This window comes from Mytilus edulis, chromosome 3 (genome assembly GCF_963676685.1).
Source record: "Mytilus edulis chromosome 3, xbMytEdul2.2, whole genome shotgun sequence".
NCBI lineage: Eukaryota > Metazoa > Mollusca > Bivalvia > Mytilida > Mytilidae > Mytilus > Mytilus edulis.
In genome coordinates, this window is record NC_092346.1 from 98,251,069 (window position 1) to 98,274,306 (window position 23,238).

At 32.0% G+C, this 23,238-nt stretch overlaps 1 protein-coding gene across 9 annotated transcripts in view; it reads left to right on the forward strand.

Annotated features, from left to right (window-relative positions):
• The window catches only part of LOC139517920 (neuroligin-4, X-linked-like), a 261,221-nt gene that overhangs the window by 148,238 nt on the left and 89,745 nt on the right, over window positions 1-23,238 (forward strand). Inside the window, exon 1 of one of the 9 annotated variants that reach the window (XM_071309464.1) lies at window positions 14,221-16,284. The exons of 7 other annotated variants lie outside the window; for them this stretch is intronic. In XM_071309464.1, the coding sequence (XP_071165565.1) occupies window positions 15,840-16,284 (445 nt within the window). In that variant the 5' untranslated portion in view covers window positions 14,221-15,839. Of the gene's footprint in view, window positions 1-14,220; window positions 16,285-23,238 lie in introns of those variants that run through there. One more of the 9 variants, XM_071309457.1, reaches the window with a different exon arrangement.

Below are 23,238 nucleotides of genomic sequence, written 5' to 3' on the forward strand. Positions count from 1 at the left end.
ATTCCTACACTTTTGTACTTTTAGTGCAAAATGAATGGATGTAAATTCGTATCCATTTCTTCCCTCCAGCCGACCTACGAGATAAAAAGTTTCCGCTTACATTGAAGTATTCTAATTAATCTTAATGCGTTTTAGTTCATATGTTTGAGTCCGGAAGTGCACAAGTAAATTAGGTAAGGGTTCTCACAATTGAAAAATACAGTCTAATATATAAATTGACAGATTAACATTTCTGGAACTAGATGCGCAAAAATGTGCAACTACATCGTACTTACATGATCTAAAGAAACGATTTGAGCATACAACTTCAGACATATTCAAATTTTGGGCATACTGTAAAACATGGTATGGTACAATGGTATGGTATGTGTTATGGTATGATGGTATGGTACGAATACCATCATACCATGGTATGTATGAATGGTACCATGGTATGGTATGATGGTATGGTACAAATTACTATACCATGGTACAAATTATTATACCATGGTATGAAGCATGGTATGGTTTTTCAAAACAGGAAATTTTGAAAAGTTAATAGAATGAAATTCAAAACAGTGTGGCTGTGGCCATTGATTGACACATTAAATTCATCCATTGATTGGGACAATTTACGTGAACGTGTGTCTGTAACGACCACTGTTCACGAAGTACCTACGATAGACATTTAAACTGTGGGGTCACCAAAGGTTTCTTACCGCCTTTAATTATAAAATAATTCGAAAAATTAATCAGGAATAACCTTTATGTTTTGATTTATACAATTGATATAAATCAAAACATAGTGTTATTCCTGATTAATTTTTCGAATTACTTTATTAAGATGTTGAGGACCTTTGGTGACCCCATAGTTTAAGTGTCTTTAAAAAGTACATAGTGAGCAGTGGTCGTTACATACAAACGTTCACCTAAATTGTCCCAGTCAATGGATGAATCTAATGTGTCAATCAATGGCCACAGCCACACTGTTTTGAATTTCATTCTAAACCTACTCTTAAACAGGATTTTATTAATTATCTGTTTTCTTTTCTTTCTATTTTGACCTATTCCAAAACTTTTTTTCAATGAGAAACATGAACAATATTTTTTGTTGAAAAACAATGTAAATAAAATATTCATTGGTTCAATTTTTCCCAAGACATTTAGAATCAAAACAATTAATTTAGAAAAGAATTGCCCACACACATTTAAAAGCTGAGTCAGTTCTTTAGTTCGGATATTGACATACATTAAGCAAGTTAAGAACTTCATGAAGTTGTTAGCAAAAATTAAAATATATAAAATCTTGATTTATTCTTGTACTTTCCTTGCGACCTAGTAAAACTATCATGCTGAAGAAAAACAGCCAAAGTGGGATTACGTTTTACTAACCATTGATATCATGTTGATAGTCCTACATATAAAGTTTACTATAAGTATCACATAAACCAAACGAGAAATGCACAGATATGAGAAGATGTGGTTTGAGTGCCAATGAGAGAACTCTCCATCCAAGTCACAATTTGTAAAAGTAAACCATTATAGGTCAAAGTACCGTTTTCAACACTGAGTTTTGGTTAACACCTAACAGCAAGCTATAAAGGGCCAAAAAATGACCAGTTTAAAACCAACAGTCTAATCTATATAAAAAAAAAACCTAGAAACGAGAAGCACATATGAATCACATCAACAAATGACAACCATTGAACATCAGGTTCTTGTTTGGACACCTGACATTCATTCAATGCAACAAGTATAGTTGACATATTGCTTATAGTTTTAGAAAAACAACCAAAAACACAAAAACTTAACGCTAAGCAATGAATAGTGAAAATAAGGTCAAGGTCAAATAAAACCTGCGAGACTGACATGTACATCATAAGATATTTTACCTATTGCATATAATATCAGAGAAAAGACCAAGACCAAAACTTAACTTTGAACAACAAGAATGAGGTCAAGGTCAGACGACACCTGCCAGTTGGACATGTACACATTACAATCATTCCATACACCAGAATCTTTTCAACGAGGACAACCGAATCCTTTCATGCAATATGGGATGCGTGGTTGCATGGGTGTTTTATTATAACAAATCAATCTTTAATTAGGTCGTAAGAATAGCATTACGAAAGAATAGCACTACCCAATTTGAATTGATGAAACAATAGTTATAAAAAAGGCAGATAAAAATATAAATTGTAATTAAAAGTAAAATATTTACAACCGTGGCATAATTGACCTTGAAATACATTTTAAAGAGACCTATTCTTATCTCTATCTGCACAGAAATAGCTGTCACTCTTAGCATGTATTAAAAAGAAATGAAATAAAATTGTTTAATAAAATCTCGCATAATAAAAAAAGACTTATTCCTTGGTTGATATTGTGTATTAACTTCCATAATGCACATTGTTTTTACATATAAATGAAGAAAACAATATACACTCTACAACATGTGGTATCTATCAACTAACATAGTATTATATTAGTGACAGTTTAATTTGAAAGTATGGTGTTTTCTAATCCACACAGAAGATGCATTCTCCTTTTATTCACATTTTTAGTGGAATTTCTTGGCCATAGATGTAGACAGAATTTGTAACTGTTTAAAGTGTCATATTTCAAAACAATATACAAGTTGACCATTGACAGAAGGTTATGCAATTAAACTTTAACTACATTATCTAGATTATAATCAAAAGATATGCAGTACTTCCCAAAATTTCAAAGAATAATTGACAGCCATTTACAATGTGTCAGAACAGGACATTATATCTATCTTATCTTAACTTAATAGTTGTCTGAGATGATTAAATTGAGTTTTCTCTTGTTTTCTGTTCACAGCTTTATACATGTAAGTGATCGTCTATCTGGTTTGTCTTCATCTATTTCGTAAAATATTATTTTCATAAATAAAACAGATACATAATGTCAACAAATAAAAAAAAAATCATATTTCATATTACCTAAATTAATTTTTCAAAATTTCCTACTTCAAAAAACCATACCATGCTTCATACTATCAAGTTATACCATGGTATGATAATTTGTACCATGGTATAAGAATTCGTACCATGGTATAGGAATTTGTACCATACCATGGTACCTTTCATGCATACCATGGTATGATGGTATTGGTACCATACCATCATACCATAACACATACCATACCATCGTACCATACCATGTTTTACAGTATGCCCAAATTTTGCCAAATCAGTCGACACTTGGTACAAAACATTTTTTAATTGATACGTTAAGGTATAAAAGGGATTAACACTTCTGGAACTTCATGCGCTCGAAAAATTTATTCTGGATTTACCTTTATCTGGAACTATCAAACCACATCATTTGAGAACAAAGTTAAATATCAAAAAAACAAACACGGAGGAAAATTCAAATGGTAAGTCCCTTATAAAATGACAAAATCAGAAGCTCGAACACATCAAACGAACGAATAAAACTGTCATATTCCTGTCTTTGTACAGGCATTTGCATACGTAGAAAATGCTGAATTAAACCTGATTTTATAGCTAGCTACACCTCAAACTTCTATGACAGGCGCAGAAAACCATTATTTTGACAACGATGTGTGAACAAAAAAAAAACAAACATTATAGGTAAAAATGTAAAAATTAGGGTACAACAATCAACATTGTGTTATAATTTTAATCACTATAAAAACAAACAAATATGTAGCAAAGAAAAATAAAAGGTCATATAGACAAAGACATGAGCAAACATTAAACTAGTATATATTTGTTTAGGGGCCAGTTGAAGGACGCCTCCGGGTGCGGGAATTTCTCGCTGCATTGAAGACCTGTTGGTGACCTTCTGCTGTTGTTTTTTTTTATGGTCGGGTTGTTGTCTCTTTGGCACATTCCCCATTTCCATTCTCAATTTTATTAAAAAATATAAGTGCAAACAAAATTAACAAAGCACAATAACACAATGACAGCATGTACAAGTACCAAGCAACGTCAAATATTTATCACAAAAAATACACTAAACAGTAACATTATTATTCAAAAAGACAAATCAAAGAAAACTATAACACAATATTAAGATGATAAACAACGTCAGTACCCATAATATATATTTTAGACCATCGTATATTATATGTAAAGTTAATACGGAATTTTTATCATAAAGATATCAGTATCTTCCGATGAAATTTTTTTTTTCTTTGACATATCCTTGGTTCCGTTATAAGAGTCATGTAGAAACACGTAGAAACGTTAGGAGCCTTATAAACTTCACTATTTCTTTGTCACAGTTTTTACGCAAAAATAAAAAGTTTATTGTATCTAACATATGACCATCATGCTCTTTGGGTCACAACCCTTAAAAAAAAGGTTGCACTTTGTAAATACAGCTGTTTCACAAGCCACGCCTCTTTCAGGGAGATATATAATATTCATAGCTACAGTACTACCTCTGACAGTATCTTATTCATGGTGGCCATAAAAATTATGTCCACCATGGTGGCCCTATATGTCCATCATTATACCCCCTGTTGCTTAATTAATACACAAGGTATTAATCAAAAACTAGTCAAGGATAAAGAGAAATCTTGACTGCATTGAACTGTTAAAATTATATAACTTACAGGTCATGTGTCTCAGGTAAAATATACATGTATGTGTTTGTGAAATTTAATTACTGTGATTATGACAAGAAAATTCAAAAATGAAATAATATAACTACATGTAGTTGAATAAATAGCTTTTGACTCATGACTATTTGTTTTGAAATAATACCATTTTAATCAATTTAAATTATTTTTTACATGTACTTTATGGTAAGTGAAGAATAAATGAATATCATCTTCTAATATAATGCAAACTTTCCAAATGCCTGTCTTTTTCTATTGAAAAGTTGTTTCTCAAATTAATTTTCTTAAATCCAAAAAATTGATAATATTTGTATTGTCATATAGTATTTAGTTTGTGACAAAAAAAAACAAACAAAAAAACATTATAATGCAAAGAAAAAACAATTCTATAAGAAATTAAAACACATGGATTTTTTATAGGTTTCTGCCCTCATTTCTTATAATGACTATTTTATAAGGGAACCAATATTTTCAACATATTCATGTAATAGAGGTTATGCATTTCTTTCACGTTTTGTTCTTGGGTAAGAGACAATATTATGAGAAGGTAAACAATTTTCAAATAGATTATCCCAAGTTGTTTTGTTAATTTTACAACTAAGGAAGGAGTGATCGTCATTGTCCAGCAAGTGGCACAGCTTACATATTCTATCTTTTCTAGGAATTTTAAATACATGTATATAGTGTCCACTATTTTCTATTTCTAAATTATGACCACTAACTCTAAATGTGATACATTTGAGTATACAGTTTTTACCAAAGTTTTTATTCTTAAATCTATTTTCAAAAATGTTCTTATATTTTTCTTTTAATTGATTTTTCATCAAGGGTTTTAAAGTCTTAATTCATTCAAGTCCCTGAATGTTAACTTTATCTAAAAGGCCTGGGTTTAGGGAAATATTTGCAAATGTATACCAAGAATATGTATCATACCAGTCCAGCACTTCAAACAATATAAAAGTACACAGAAAAAAAATGATTTAATTAATAGACCACAAAAGTGTAACCATATATATAAGTATATTTTGTTAAATTTTGGCTTTTAACTGACAGATATTAGCCAAACTGAAGATGTCATATATATTTAATAGGTTCACATTTGTTTCAAAAAGGCAAATCAAGACAGTTTTTTCTTCAAATCTTTTTTTGGAAAATAAGTCTCTTCAACATGTCCAGTATGTTAACTCCTGATTTCAAATTTAAAAAAAAAGATAAACAAAAATAGTTTTTTCCTATTAAAACCGGATAATAATATTTGTAGTTTTCCTGAATAATAATAGATGATATAAAAATTTATTATAAGAGAGGATTGATCTTGTCTGATCATTTTATTCTGTTAAGAAACAGGCTTGCTAAAAATTATTTCATACATGGTTTCTTTAAAAATATCATTTGCTTGATTATTAGTTATTTTTAGTGATAATTCATTAAATAATGCAAATAAACAATTAAATACAATGAACATCTGTATAATGTACATTAATTTTATTTATTTTTTTACTTTTAAACAAAATTAATTAAAGTCTGTTGTCTTTCAAATGCTAGTCAATAACTTTATCTTTGACATTTTTGTCTTTTTGCCTCTCAAGATTCTTACTTAAAAGAAAAAGAAACAAAATCATACAAAAATGAATAAAAACAAATAAAAAAATAAATTTGAATAAATTCAAAAGACAGAAAAATTAAAAATTATATTAATTAACAAAGACTAAAACAATGTCTTATTCTACATTTTCAAAAAAAGGTGAAATGTCAATTTTGAAAGAAACCTAAGTTACCTGTACAGGTAAATTTTAAAGAAACATACAAGTTGAAAACTTCAACCCTAATTGATTACAACAGGTAACATTATTATCAACCTATGTTTTATGACCCAAATAAATAGCCAACATCTCAAGATTGAATACCCCAATAAATGGCCACCATTGGATGTTTACCATGCAAGAGGGTGGACATAAAGAGAATGTCACAGGCTGTACTGTATGTTGATTTGTTAACATATTGGTTTACAGATAAGATCTCTGTGTTTCATCTCATAGAGACACAACTTGGGAATGTTACCAGAATAGCAACCTTACGAACGTGTTTTCGATATTGTCAAATAAAATTGTAAAACAAGTTGGTTTTAGAGGAATAACAAAATATAAGATAACGGGTTTTTTTATGAACACTGGTTTGGACGAAACTTTATAATGTAAATATTTTGACCAAAAAAGTAACATCTTATAAATAAACTTTCCAAATAAAAATGATAATTCATCAATCTTTGAATTTCTGAGGTGTGTGTTGTGTTTTGTGTACTGTTGTTTGTCCTTTTGATCTTTTGAAAGCTGAAATACCTCATTGCAATATCAATATGTTTTTATATAGACAAATTGATAAATTGAGGTAATTGGTTATCAGGTTTAAATGCCAAAAACTACTTTGAATATATAATAAATTGAACCTCTTTTGCTCTGAACACCACCATAACTGAAAGTTGATGGTCAAAAGTATGTTATTTGTCAAAATATTATGTTACATACCCCATATGATATGATTTTTACGAAACATGCTGCAATCAACCGTTACATACTTAATCAAAACAATGAGGTTTCGACATTATCTCTAGATAAATGTTACCATTGTGTCAAATTTAACGAATCAACAAGTAACCATATTGAACGTTCACGTTAACGAATCAATATATATAAATGAACATAAAAGTTCACTAGATTGCAAAATTTAATAATTGAATACTTTGATACGTTATCATGTTTGTTTTCACTTGGCTTATATAAAGCTTAAGAAATTTATTCGAATGCTTTTGTATATGACAAGTTGCTAAATATAAAACGACATAGTCTATGGGCGTGATAAATGACATTACAGTTCAGTTAGTAAGTTTTCAGAAAAGAATAATGAATATATAACTGTTTGGAAATCTAAATTCAGGAAATTATATTCCCTATTGAAATTCATGTTTTCCCGCACACTACCAATCTCTCCATTATTCCTGTTATAATGTTTTGTTGGCCTACTAGGTTTATCAATTGATATTTACTACTTGATATGACCTTGGAATAGTGGCATTACTCTGTGTTCATGTGCTTCCGCTAGGCTAGTATACTAAGAGCAACGCGGAGGTGGATATATGCGTGTTCGGAGATGCTAACCTGTTTGTTGAATCTGGTCCATGTGATTCTGCTTCTATAGTTAGAATCATGAGAAGGATAATGAATGCATATGAGGAGATTCTGACATTATCGTTGAATCTGGTGTCACTCTGGTATGTGCCCATGTGGCCCTGCTACTATACTAAGAACCACGAGAAGGTGGATAAGATATGCATGTTATGAGATGCTAACCTGTTTGTTGAATCTGGTGTCACTCTGATCTGTGTCCATGCGATTCTTCTACAATACCTAGAACCACGAGTAGGTGGATATGTGCATGTAAGAAGATGCTGACATGTTCATTAAATCTGGAGTCACTCTTATCTCTGTTGATGTGATTCTTTAACTATACATAGAACAACGAGATGATGTGTGCATGTTAGGAGATGCTGAATTGTTCGTTGAATCTGGGGTCACTCTGATATGTGTCCATGACAGTCTGCTATTTTACTTAGAACCACCAAAGTTTGAATGGATGCATGTTAAGAGATACTGACCTATTCGCTGAATCTATCGTCACTCTGATCTGTGTCCATGTGGGTCTGCTGCTTTACTTAGAACCACCAAAGTTTGATGGATGCATGTTAAGAGATGCTGACCTATTCGCTGAATCTATCGTCATTCTGATCTGTGTCCATGTGGATCTGCTACTTTACTTAGAACCAAGAGAAGGTGGATGAATGCATATGAGAAGGTTAACCTGTTCGTTGAAGCAGGTGTCTAAGTCAGGAGATGCTTACTTGTTTAAAAATCTGATGCTGGTCCCGTTAGAACCATGAGAAAGTCAACGTATCTAGGTCAGGAGATGTTAACCTGGTTAATAATCTGATGCTGGTCCCGTTAGAATCACGAGAAAGTCAACGTATGTAGGTCGGGAGATGCTGACCTGTTCAATACTATGATGATGGTCCAGTTAGAATCATGAGAAAGTCAACGTATGTAGGTCAGGAGATGCTTACCTGGTTAATACTATGATGATGGTCCAGTTAGAATCATGAGAAAGTCAACGTATCTAGGTCAGGAGATGTTAACCTGGTTAATAATCTGATGTTGGTCCAGTTAGAACCATGAGAAAGTCAACGTATCTAGGTCAGGAGATGCTTACCTGGTTAATAATCTGATGTTGGTCCAGTTAGAACCATGAGAAAGTCAACGTATCTAGGTCAGGAGATGCTTACCTGGTAAATAATCTGATGCTGGTCACATTAGAACCATGAGAAAGTCAACGTATCTAGGTCAGGACATGCTTACCTTGTTAATAATCTGATGCTGGTCCCGTTAGAACCATGAGAAAGTCAACGTATCTAGGTCAGGAGATGCTTACCTGTTTAATAATCTGATGCTGGTCACGTTAGAACCATGAGAAAGTCAACGTATCTAGGTCAGGAGATGCTTACCTGTTTAATAATCTGATGCTGGTCACGTTAGAATCATGAGAAAGTCAACGTATCTAGGTGAGGAGATGCTTACCTGGTTAATAATCTGATGCTGGTCACGTTAGAATCATGAGAAAGTCAACGTATCTAGGTCAGGAGATGTTAACCTTGTTAATAATCTGTTGCTGGTCACATTAGAATCATGAGAAAGTGAACGTATCTAGGTCAGGAGATGTTAACCTTGTTAATAATCTGATGCTGGTCACGTTAGAATCATGAGAAAGTCAACGTATGTAGGTCAGGAGATGTTAACCTGGTTAATAATCTGATGCTGGTCACGTTAGAACTATGAGAAAGTCAACGTATCTAGGTCAGGAGATGTTAACCTGGTTAATAATCTGATGCTGGTCACGTTAGAATCATGGCTTACTTGGTTAATACTATGATGCTGGTCCAGTTAGAATCATGAGAAAGTCAAGTATGTAGGTCAAGAGATGCTTACCTGGTTAATACTATGATAATTGTCCCGTTAGAATCATGAGAAAGTCAACGTATCTAGGTCAGGAGATGCTTACCTGTTTAATAATTTGATGCTGTTCACGTTAGAACCATGAGAAAGTCAACGTATCTAGGTCAGGAGATGCTTACCTGGTTAATAATTTGATGCTGTTCACGTTAGAATCATGAGAAAGTGAACGTATCTAGGTCAGGAGATGTTAACCTTGTTAATAATCTGATGCTGGTCACATTAGAATCATGAGAAAGTGAACGTATCTAGGTCAGGAGATGTTAACCTTGTTAATAATCTGATGCTGGTCACATTAGAACCATGAGAAAGTCAACGTATCTAGGTCAGGAGATGTTAACCTGGTTAATAATCTGATGCTGGTCCCGTTAGAACCATGAGAAAGTCAACGTATGTAGGTCAGGAGATGTTAACCTTGTTAATAATCTGATGCTGGTCATGTTAGAATCATGAGAAAGTCAACGTATCTAGGTCAGAAGATGCTTACCTGGTTAATAATCTGATGCTGGTCACGTTAGAACCATGAGAAAGTCAACGTATCCAGGTCAGGAGATTCTTACCTGGTTAATAATCTGATGCTGGTCACATTAGAATCATGAGAAAGTCAACGTATCCAGGTCAGGAGATGTTTACCTGGTTAATAATCTGATGCTGGTCACATTAGAACCATGAGAAAGTCAACGTTTGTTGGTCAGGAGATGCTTACCTGGTTAATGATCTGATGCTGGTCCCGTTAGAATCATAAGAAAGTCAACGTATCTAGGTCAGGAGATGCTTAACTAGTTAATAATATGATGCTGCTCCCGTTAGAATCATGATAGATTCAACGTATCTAGGTCAGGATATGCTTACCTGGTTAATAATCTGATGCTGGTCCCGTTAGAATCATGAGAAAGTCAACGTATGTAGGTCGGGAGATGCTTACCTGGTTAATACTATGATGCTGGTCCCGTTAGAATCATGAGAAAATCAACGTTTGTAGGTCAGGAGATGCTTACCTGGTTAATAATCTGATGCTGGTCACGTTAGAATCATAAGAAAGTCAACGGATCTAGGTCAGGAGATGCTTAACTGGTTAATAATCTGATGCTGGTCCCGTTAGAATCATGATAGATTCAACGTATCTAGGTCAGGATATGCTTACCTGGTTAATAATCTGATGCTGGTCCGGTTAGAATCATGAGAAAGTCAACGTATGTAGGTCGGGAGATGTTTACCTGGTTAATACTATGATGCTGGTCCCGTTAGAATCATGAGAAAGTCAACGTATGTAGGTCAGGAGATGTTAACCTGGTTAATAATCTGATGCTGTTCACGTTAGAATCATGAGAAAGTCAACGTATGTAGGTCAGGAGATGTTAACCTGGTTAATAATCTGATGCTGGTCCCGTTAGAACCATGAGAAAGTCAACGTTTGTAGGTAAGGAGATGCTTACCTGGTTAATAATCTGATGCTGGTCCCGTTAGAATCATGAGAAAGTCAACGTATGTAGGTCAGGAGATGTTAACCTGGTTAATAATCTGATGCTGGTCACGTTAGAATCATGAGAAAGTCAACGTATGTAGGTCAGGAGATGTTAACCTGGTTAATAATCTGATGCTGGTCACGTTAGAATCATGAGAAAGTCAACGTATGTAGGTCAGGAGATGTTAACCTGGTTAATAATCTGATGCTGGTCACGTTAAAATCATGAGAAGGTCAACGTATCTAGGTCAGGAGATGCTTACCTGGTTAATAATCTGATGCTTAAATGTGTTCATTTGATTCCGGCTGATGACTTTGGAGTTGTGTGATATTCGATGTATATCCAATAACAATTAATGTTAGATGATTAATCAACTATTCAATGAATATTGTGCAAATATTCACGTGATTCCAGCTGTTTTTACTTTTATATAAGTCTATTTTAAACTGAACATATTACTTTAATATGTTTCACTTGACAAAAATAGGTAGCAAATCTTTTTATTTTCAACTACAGGTAACTTATGGGAACAAGAGGCAGGGCATTACTTAAATTTAAAATAAAACTGAGACGTCATAGGATTGCCAATCAGAGTCTTAAGGGAAACAAATTAGAACGTAAGTCATCTTATGACATTCAAAAATGTGTAAGACTAATATCTTGTAGTAGCAACAAACAAAATAATAAAAAGTAACAGCTTGATTTATGCAAAAAAACTACTAAACAAAAGACAAATTTCCCAGAAAACCACCAACAACAACCGCCGTACTTTTTTATTTGGCCTTCTTTCGTATTTTTCTCGTTGCTCTTGAACTTTGTACTTGTTTGGCTTTATAAATATTTTGATATGAGCGTCGCTGATGAGTCTAATGAAGACGAACCGCGCGTCTTGCGTTCTAAATTATAATCCTGGTACCTTTGATAACTATTCTATGCACTGTAATTTTGACGTGTTTGTCATTTCGTCGTTATTCTTTTGGCAAAGATACTTTTGTTTTCCTACACTTTTTCATTGTTCTTTTAATTTTATCTTTTTTTACATGGCTTTTGAATGTGCTTAAAAAGTATGTTGAGGGTTTAACAATATTTTCTGTTGGTTTTTCAATGGAATTTGAAGTCCGATATGTGTTTATGTTGCTGTAAATATTGTTTTCAGTGCAGTCTTTCTTGGACTTTTGTCTTTCCGCCGATTTTCTTTTTGACTATAGTTTTGTCTGTTTGACAATGTTTTCACTCTGTATCTTCCTTCTCTTTTTGACTATAGTTTTGTCTGTTTGACAATGTTTTCACTCTGTATCTTCCTTTTCCTTTTGACGATAGTTTTGACTGTTTGACAATGTTTTCACTCTGTATCTTCCTTCTCTTTTTGACTATAGTTTTGTCTGTTTGACAATGTTTTCACTCGGTATCTTCCTTCTCTTTTTGACTATAGTTTTGTCTGTTTGACAATGTTTTCACTCGGTATCTTCCTTCTCTTTTTGACTATAGTTGTGTCTGTTTGACAATGTTTTCACTCTGTATCTTCCTTCTCTTTTGTCAGCTTATAATCAAATGCACATTATTCATAGTAACTCCTAAAATAAAGTTTTTGACCACTGATGGATTTTTCCTTTTTTGTAGCACAATTCCATATTTTGTTCTGATTTGAACTTAGAAGTTGGACAGAATGAATGTTTGCTGTGATAGCCTTCGGGTGGATTGTATGTTGTTATTTTGTTGCTATTTATTGACAGATTTATAACATATCCATCAATTCATCTTTGCTGTTTTTGTTATTGTGGAAGATTGAAGATCCATTTTCTCGATTGAGCATTTACAATTTTAATTCTATGGATAATATAGTAGTACGCACTTTTCGGTTATTTTTTGGCGCCTTAATGTAGCACTCTAATCGGTGTATTGTTGATTTATTCGCGGCATTTTTCCCTCATTGTATATACAAACTATGAACTATGTCAGTAAAAACAACAGAAACAGACATATGTTAAATCGTTTTGTGTTTCCATGTAGGTTACTTGTTTGTTGTGATTCGTCACGGTATGTCCTACTTCTCTTTGATCAGAATTTGTTTAATTCTTAATAGACGTTGCTCCTAAGGTAATAATAATTATCAATTACATACTCATGGACTATGATAATCTCGTTCGTAATCTCGTATGATGATTTCCTTAGTTTGGCTTTGTCTAGTGCACACAAAAATCTGGTTTTAGAAACTACAATCTGTTAGTCTTTAGGTTTCTATGTTGTGTCCTTGTACTATTATTTGTCTGTTTGTCTGTCTTTTATTAGCCATGACGTTGTCAGTTTATTTTCGATCTATGAGTTTGAATGTCCCTCTGGTATCTTTCGCCACTTTTTACAGAGATTTGAAATAAAATTTATCGATTAACAACATTAAATATAAATATGCGCCAATCAAAATTTATTAATAGATTGTACATTTAATACAAGACTGGGTATATATGTTTGTTGCACACCTGACATATCAGAACACCTGCCTCTTTATATTTTAGGACCATTCTGTCCGTGGTAGTTAACAATAAACTTTTATGGATAACATATTCATTGTAATGTACGTTTATTTGCATTCAACCATAAAAACGAACGATCCATACTATATCGAAAACGCAACAAAAATTGATTGAAATTAATTTGATTCCTATCACAAATACAAAGACATCAATTAGCATAAAAACCTTTTAATAATATTAATTACTGTCTAGGATCACGAACAGTTAGATGCAAAGTGGATATCAATCCCACGGGAAGTTCAGTATATTAAACAGAGTTTTTGTAACCATTGTTACGTATACAAACTTATTAAATTAGCATGCGCTGTGATTGGCGTTTCGGCATTGTGGACAATAATAGGGTACTGTATAAAGATCTGGTAATTGAGTTAAATACTATGATCAATAGAGGATTCCGTCAGAAATTATTATAAATCTGGACACGTTATGTTAACGGCGGTAATGACTGTGACAGTTCGATGGCAAATGCACAACATCTCAAAAACCTCCCTAAATTGTTTTCGTACAAATTATGTCTGACATATCTGCTAAATCAGTTCGTTTGGTTATTAATATAAGTATGATTTGTTGTTTCTAGTATTTGTCGAGGTTAGGCACATCATCTTATCATTGCTTTGTAGTCAAAAAGATATACTTGACTTTTGTGATTTCAAGAAAATATTATTTAATACAGTATTTGATATCATTAGCTTTGGTATAATTGTTTATTCATATTGAAGGACTCTTATGCAAACGTAGATTTGCTTTATTTAGAGATCTGTGCCATCAGTATTGCCGGGAATTGTATATTATTCACCAGTTAAGTGAACGTGTATGTCTATATATATTCTGGAAGTCATCCTGATGAATTTAAGTCAATGTCTATTGTAGAGTTCTAGCGGAAGAAGTAATCGCCCATCTGTATTCTTGAAAATTTCAATATATAATTTGTGAACTAACTATTAAATAGATTAGCAATTATACTACTTGATTCCGTTGAACATATTGGAATTTGTATTTAAGGAAATATTTTTGAATAATTTTCTAGACGTTAGAAGTGTTATGCTTGTTCTGACAAGCTTTTTAATTACAGATATCATTCAAACAGCGTGAAAGACGTTTATTGGATCATAGTGTGCATTCTAATATATCCAATGAGATGTTTTGTTAATTTCTGGTAATAAACAAATGTACGTTCAAAAGCCTCGTTTGTTAAAATTCTCGTAAATGTTGTTACATATCGTCTTTTCCGAAATTATTTTTGACATCTTCAGAAAGTAGAAGCTGGCTAATTCATCAGAAAATAATGAAGAATTTTTTACCATCGTGTAGACAAGTAGTATAAACAAAAAGTTCATGTTCACCCATCAGAATGCAAATTAGTCGATTATCTGGAAACAATGCTTGCTGTGTCGTGATTCTTTCTTCTTTATCTCTACGTCTTTGTATTTTGTGAAAAATATCGATGCATTGATGCTGACACAGAATAAGATTTTACAAATTGATCAGTATTTGTCAAAACTTCAAGTATTCGATTCTACAGGGACATGATTTTTATTCTTTAATGACCCTCTGTGATTAATCCATCATACTCGCATCAAGCCAGTGATTGCACAGTAACAACAAGTCGTGTCTGATGTTTATTCCATGCTGTTGACGCCGGATTGTTGTACAGTTTATCAAATCGTTATAGAAGTGTTTTTGATATTAGATATAGATTTAATTAACCAATACAGCGTAGTTTATAAGATGAGTTTAGCAGTCAAACTCATGCAGGTATATTGCACATGAAATATTCCCACTTCAATAATCCTTGACGGAATATAAAAATATTGGAAGCCTTAGAAAAACTATTACGATCGCCAAGATATATCTCAGATAATGTAATCATATTGCACTGCAGAGTGTGTCTTTATTGTTTGATGATGATTCCGCTATTTTGATACAATTGGAAAAATTTAATTTCGCCATTCAATTAGTGCCTGCAGAATGAACCGTGTTCTATTTGATCCATAGGTGACTGTTTGCAGTCTTATGTCAACAAATACGTGTGATCGGGTGATTACGTTACTGTATTTATTGGTTTATAAAATCAGGAAAATATTTATCATTATGACAATAAATAACTTTCTCCAGTTGAAGGAATATTGGATTTGTAATTCCTCTGACTTCATAGGAACACTAAAAACTATGTGAGCTTCTTGAACAAATGATCAAAATGGGTGTTGCAACAATGACAGATTATTGGTTTTCGTTACTTTGTATGTGGCTGTTAATTTTTAAAGGATGTATAGCACCGGTATCAATTCATCAACTAGCACAAAGGCCAATTACTACCTCCAAAGGAAAGATTAGAGGGGTGTTAGTTGAATTCCCAAGAGAATCTCAACTCCGCACAGTTGAAGGATATTTTGGAATACCTTTTGCCTCTGGGTCATTAAGATTTATGCCACCGTCTGAGGTTATCATGCATTCGAAATTTGTTAAAGAAGCAAATGATTCTTTGGCATGCCCTCAAACTAAATGGCGTGACAGGTTGTTTTCTGGAAGTGAGAAACCAAAAGGTTCCCAAATCCATTTTTATCGGATAATGCAATCAACAAACCGACAACACGAATCTTGCCTCGTTTTGAATATTTTCGTACCTCCTAGGGGTAAGTACCTTTAAAGGTTTTCTTTTATGTTTCACTCTTTTAATATTATTTGTTTGTGTCTATACTTGTAAAGCAACAGGTAAGACAACAAGTTATCATTAAAATGATAAAACGCTCAACACCGCAGAGTATTTAATGAACTGTTTATAGGGTTTTATAAATAGCTTTTTAGTTACTTGTAAATTAAACGAATATTTCATACATTGGTCAATTTCTATACAATGTTCACACAGTTACAACTTTGGTACTAATTTTCAAATGTTTTTGGTTTAAAAATGTAGATTTTTTTAAAGGCATTACCAGTAGAAGTTATTTAAATTTTCTACACATTTTCAGCATGTTGTACTATGCTTTTTATATTTATATTACCCTTTTCTATGTCAAAGTTGTAACTTGTTAATTTTTTAATTCTATACAATTTAAATGAATAAATCATGTTGATCTTAAGGTGTTATGAAAACGTTATTAAATTCTGCCAATTATTTTTTTTAATGTTTTTCTCATTCAATAATCATGACAATATAAGCTTCTACATTCCGACTGATTGTTGAGTTCTTATATTAACGTAGCTGAACCTAATCAATAGCAGATATCAAAGAAATCTAATGAAAATGACAAGATCTCCTAGTCACTGAGTCGTGAGATATTCTTTCTATCTGTAACAAATGGTAACGTCTCTAATCATTAACTTATGTTGGACTTTAAAGGCAGCGCAAAGAAAGGCTGACTATCAAAGAAAATCGGAAATTATCGGAGAGTTGTAAAAAGCCCTCGAAACCAAGGACCTAATTAAAGAAATTGTTGAACTCAGTTTGTTTCATTAATCGTAAATTGAATATATATTCTAGCTCTAGACATAAATACAGCTAAATGGTAAAACAATTGGTAGTCTGTGTATTAAGCGCAACCTCGCAACTTAGCAGAAAAATACGTCAGATCGCATGTTCTCAATGATAATCAAAGCATAAATTATTTTAAAATTAGGTATCCATTGTATATCATACAATGGCCGCGAGAAAAGTGAATGTCATGTGTCATTCTTTCGTACGAACTAATATAAAAAAAGAACTTGAAAATCGATTTATTATCAATTCAAAATTAATTGAGAAATATATGAAAAAAAATATATAATAAAACTAAAACCCGATATCAAATAGAAAATGTTAATTTAAATGTAAATGTAAAATAAGAAATTAGACAACTAATTAAAAAATGATTGACGTGGTCAGGTTTTCCAGATAGTACATGTTTGCCATAAGTAGGAATAGAACAAATTTCTGAGAAGGTTGTTAATTCCAACAAGACAGATTTCTGTTCTTTCATTTATTGATTAAGAAGTTACAAGTAATACAGGAGCCTGTAATTCAGTGGTTGTCGTTTGTTTATGTGTTACATATTTGTTATTCGTTCATTTTTTTTTATATAAATAAGGCCGTTAGTTTTCTCGTTAGAATTGTTTTACATTGTCATTTAGGGGCCTTTTATAGCTGACTATGCGGTATGGACTTTGCTCATTGTTGAAGGCCGTACGGTGACCTATAGTTTGTAATTTCTGTGTTATTTTGGTCTCTTGTGGAGAGTTGTCTCATTGTCAATCATACCACATCTCCTTTTTTATATTTTGTAGAAAATTGTAATGTACTAAAAAAAAAGGTAAAAAATATGAACTAAAACGACTGCATTTTTTTCGTTTGATTCCTGGTTTTGAAATATACTGTAATATTCAAAAAAAGAGATGTTGCTTACTTTCATTCTCCTTCAAAGTTGTGGCTTACAAACAATCGAAAGTCCCAATATAGAATTGGTTATAATATAAATATCGAATATTCTAAATTATTACACAGGCATAATTTATCCAAAAACCACAAATACACATTGATTTGTCAGTTTGTTCTTTTGATTTTAAGTCCTCAGCCAAAAAGGTAGCGGAAACTTGACCATATAAAAGTTTCATTTGATTTCAATCTGTCGTATTACTGAATTAAAAACCTTTGAAGGAACCATAAAAGAAACCCACAAGATAACACCATATATAGCTAGATGAGAAAAGAAAACAACAGTTAACAACAAAATATTCAGATAAGTCGAATTTTGTTAGGACGAACCCCTACCAAGTGGTCTAAGACGTTAGGTATCGTATTCTTATCACTCTTGAGGTTGACGAGGTGTTAGACTCCGATTTTAATTGAAAAGAATTGCCTGTTTCCTGTCAGGTGATGGAAGCTTCTGCATGTTCACCAATAAAGACTGGCCCGCCATCACAACACAAATAAACAAACCCAGATAAAACCGGATTCACTGGAAGGCATAGTATAAAGGAATTTACCATACATATAAGAAAAGCTTGAAAATAAACGATAAACGAAAAGGTATGCGATATAAAAGTTCAATATATTTCTCTAAAGTCCTTCTAGAGATAAGAATAGTTCAATTCAAATGTTTAAAGCCATGCATTGAAAATGTATAAATCATTTGTGAAGAACCTTTATTTTGATTTTTTTTAAATATCTAAAGATAATGAAAATATGTCAATGCAGGATTTTTTTTTAATTTATTATTTATTTTTCTATAACTCATAATATTTGCAACAAACATACTGTTCACACCATATAACTGCGAAAATAACCAATACAATTTTATGATATCTTCTTGGGGAGAATAAATTTGATGAAAAGAATCTAGAAATACACAAAAAGGAATACAAATGTATTCCCAGGATTTTCAACGATTTGAAGGTTTACATTTATAGAAGCATACGTTATGGTTTCACAATAGTCATTTGTGGGGCCCTTTATAGCTTGCTGTTCGGTGTGAGCAAAGGCTCTGTGTTGAAGACTGTACTTTGACCTTTAATGGTTTACTTTTACAAATTGTGACTTGTATGGAGAGTTGCATCATTGGCACTGATACCACATCTTCTTATATCTGTTATGGAAAATTGACATCTGATATCAACATTTCATGAATCTGTTCTAAAGTAATATGTTATTCTACAAATATTTGTTGTATTTTCTTGTACTAAGTTAAACTTTCTTGTATTTCCAAATGACCGAGTGTCTTTTTGTGACGCAAAATTCCGGAAGAGACATATAATGCTTCATTTACTTGTGATCATAATTAAAGCATACACATTGAGCTGACACAAGATAGCAGAAAACCTATATTTTATCTATTTTCGGAAACTCTAAATCGCCATGTTTGTCAGGAATTTCAGGGTGATAAATTGTAATGAATATTTTAATTCTAAGTTTCCCTAAAAACATGATAAATCTCAACTTAAATGTCTACAGTTTTTCTTCGAGTTGAGACTTTTATCGAACGTTTGAAACAGTTAATAACATATATTCACCATCAATTTTAAATGTTAGTTGTCGAAAAAGTTCAAGAACTCATTGAATGTTTAACGAATTGATATTACTTTTAGTAACTTCTGACGATAGTCAAGGTCTTTAGTTTCTTAAAACGAAATTATAGTTGTTAAATACTAGTTATATGTTCGGTTCTATCCCAGTGTCTATCATTTTTAAACAATATTATAAAGTATGCATGTATTCTAATTCCTTGCTTCAAACCGCTAAACTTACAATTGGGTGGTACATGTAAAAAATACTATATGCATTACCTTATAAGTATGTCCAACCCGTCCTGTCATCGTGACTGTATAGCATGTGTTGGAAACACTGTATACATCATACGTCCAACCCGACCTGTTTTATACGTTTAAAATTCATTGCTCGTATATTTTAATGTAATAAAAAAAAAATGGAAAACAAAATATGAACTATTATAGAAAACGACTGCATTTTTTCGTTCTATTCCAGAGTTTGAAATATATTCTAATATACTTAAAAAGAGAGATGTTGCTTACTTTCATTTTCATTCAAGGTTGTGGCTTAAATATAATCGAAGAGTCCCATTGGTTATAATCCATAAATATCAAATATTCCAAATTATTACACATAAAAAAATGTACGTATATACATTTTGTTATCATTAGAATGCTCACAAATACTAAAATAGGTCATCACTTTTTCAATCATAAACCACAAATCAAAATTGATATTTTGGTCTGTTTGATTTCAAGTCCTACGCATTATAAGTATATAATGTTATATGTGCAAACTAGGCGACTAAAAATGTTTTGTTTGGATTTCAATCTCTCGTTCCCATTTGAAACCTATGAAGGAGCTATAAAACACACAAGACGAAAAAACACACCATACATTAGACGTTAGACATTTAGACATTATTTTATTAAACCAATCATGGGCCCTTGTCGGGCAAGATACAAAAACATCATACAATGATTATATAAACATTAGTGAAATACACAATATTATAAGTAATACACAAATAATAAATTGATAATATGAGCAATGTAGGATATAATTGAGGTAAGAGGCATTGAGTGCAATGAGGTCGATTTAATATTAAAAGAATATGATATAAAGTTTATTAACATGTATATTGTAAATATCTGAAGATTTAGAAAATAGATAAAAACTTGATTTTTTTGTAAATAACACATAATATTTGCAACACACATATTGTAAACACCATCAATGACCATATAACTATTAAATAATCATTGCAATTTATGTTATCATGGTCGGGAGAATAGATTTGATGAAACAATGCACAAATAGAATTAGAAATTAATGTATTTTCTCACTGTCCAACGATTTGACTGATTCATTGTAAATTAAACATAAATTATGAAAAATTGACATCTGATATCCAAATGTCTTGAGTGTGTTCTATATTAATATATTGTTCTACAAATGTTTGTTGTATTTTCTTGTACTAAGTTAATTTTCTTGTACTTCCCAAATGACCGAGTGTCCTTTTGTAACACAAAGTTCCTGAAGAGATATAGAATGCTTCATTTACTTGTGATAATAATTTAAGCATACACATTGAGCTAACACAGCAGACAACCTATATTTTATCTATTTTCGGAAACTCTAAATCGCCATGTTCGTCAGGAATTTCAGGGTGATAAATTGTAATGAATATTTTAATTCTACGTTTCCTTAAAAACATGATAAATCTTATCTTAAATGTCTACATTTTTCTTCGAATTGAGACTTTTATCGAACGTTTGAAACAGTTAATAACATATATTTATTATCAATTGTAAATGTTAATTGTCGAAAAAGTTCAAGAACTCATTGAATGTTTAACGAATTGATATTACTTTCAGTCACTATGGACGATAGTCAAGGTCTTTAGTTTCTTGAAACGAAATTATAGTTGTTTTAAAATACTTAAGTAACAGTTATATTTTCCGTTCTGTCCAAGTGTTGTATACACTTATATGCATAACGTGCCTATCTGTCTTGTCATCTTAACTGTTTATCATTGTGTTGTAAACACTAAGTCTTTATCTATCACATGTCCCACCCGTCCTGTCATCTTTACTTTATACCTTGTGACGTAAACACCAATGTTCATCCTTTGCAAAGATAGTATATTTATAGGCTACTGTTTGTTTATTCTATTGGCGTGTGCGTTGGTACTAATATTCGTGGATTGTAGAAAAAATGTTGTTTCTTGCATTAATACTTGATTTCACGATTTAAGAAACCCTGATTTATTATACGTTTAAAATTCATTGCTCATATATACAAAACAAAATGTTCGAAGATGAGTTACCCTGCACTAGTAATATTCAATTGATAATACTTGTTATTTGCCAATTTTCAGAGAATAAATCTAAAATTCATATAAATACATGTGTTATTACAATTATTTGTTGACTGTAGAAAAAATATGGATAATTTGAACGTCCAAAATTATCCCTTCGTCTTTTGAACATTTTGCCTTTTTCCTTTCTGAATTTAATATAAATGGAAATTGATTGAATGCAGAGTAGAATTTTCTCCGGAATCGTTGTGTCTTGATACAAATATTCATAGACTATCTTTTAGCCTTTTGAGACACCATATTATTTTATTGAATAGTAACTTAATAAAGTAGCAAGTCTTTTATTCTGTCTTGAATATCAAGTTATTAAATACAATTGTCTTTGTTTTTTATCAAGTTAAGTGATAGTGTAAGGCGAAATAGCTATTCTCAGACTCACAGAAAAACATGTTGCATGATTACATGAGTAATTGTTGAAATAGCACAATTATTTGGAAAATCTTTGAATACCAAGGGCAATTATAGGTGATCACATCTTTTGACCATGGTTTCCTAAGAGGGTTTATCAAACATGTCGCAACTTAGGACGGTCCTAACTTTAGGATATATTTAGGATGATTATTTTATAAACAAATATAGCCTTTATTGTTTCCATTTCATTTTAATGACACGGGAAAAAAAGGGGGGTGAGTGCTAGGATGGAAAATATTGCCATGCTTTGTTTTGCTTGAAATCTCTGTCATTCGGAGCTTCCTTTTTTCACCCTACTCGGTCCTGTCGTTTTTAATAGTTTATACTGACTGTTTACACAAATTGTCGTATGCCTTTTTTTTTGCAAAGTTGCTCATTCTGGGTTTTTTTAACTCCAAACTCTTGCCCTGCCTTTTTTTAAATTTCATCCTAGCCCCACCCCCTAAAAATCTAATGATAGCTCCCTTAATGCATATTAAATCTCAACCACTCTTTTCAACACTATTGATTGCAACATTTGTCAATTTACCAAAAAGCAAAGCTTTACTCTTTTCCACGTCGTCAAGGAGAGTCTGTAGTTTGGCATCGGTAAAATTCGAATTTGGTGTCTTGCTCATATACACACGCAAAGTAAAATAGTTGAAGTACTCAGTATTTATATATGCAGGATGCACGAGATTTGCCTTTGGTCTTTGAAGTACGAAACCGTGACACTTGTAATTCAGCACACTCAAAGCATATAGTGATTTTACCGATTACATTTTTACATGTAGTTTTAACTTTTTACAATTAGTTTGTTCAATTCTTATATAAAACGTTTTTTTTTTTTGTCTAATG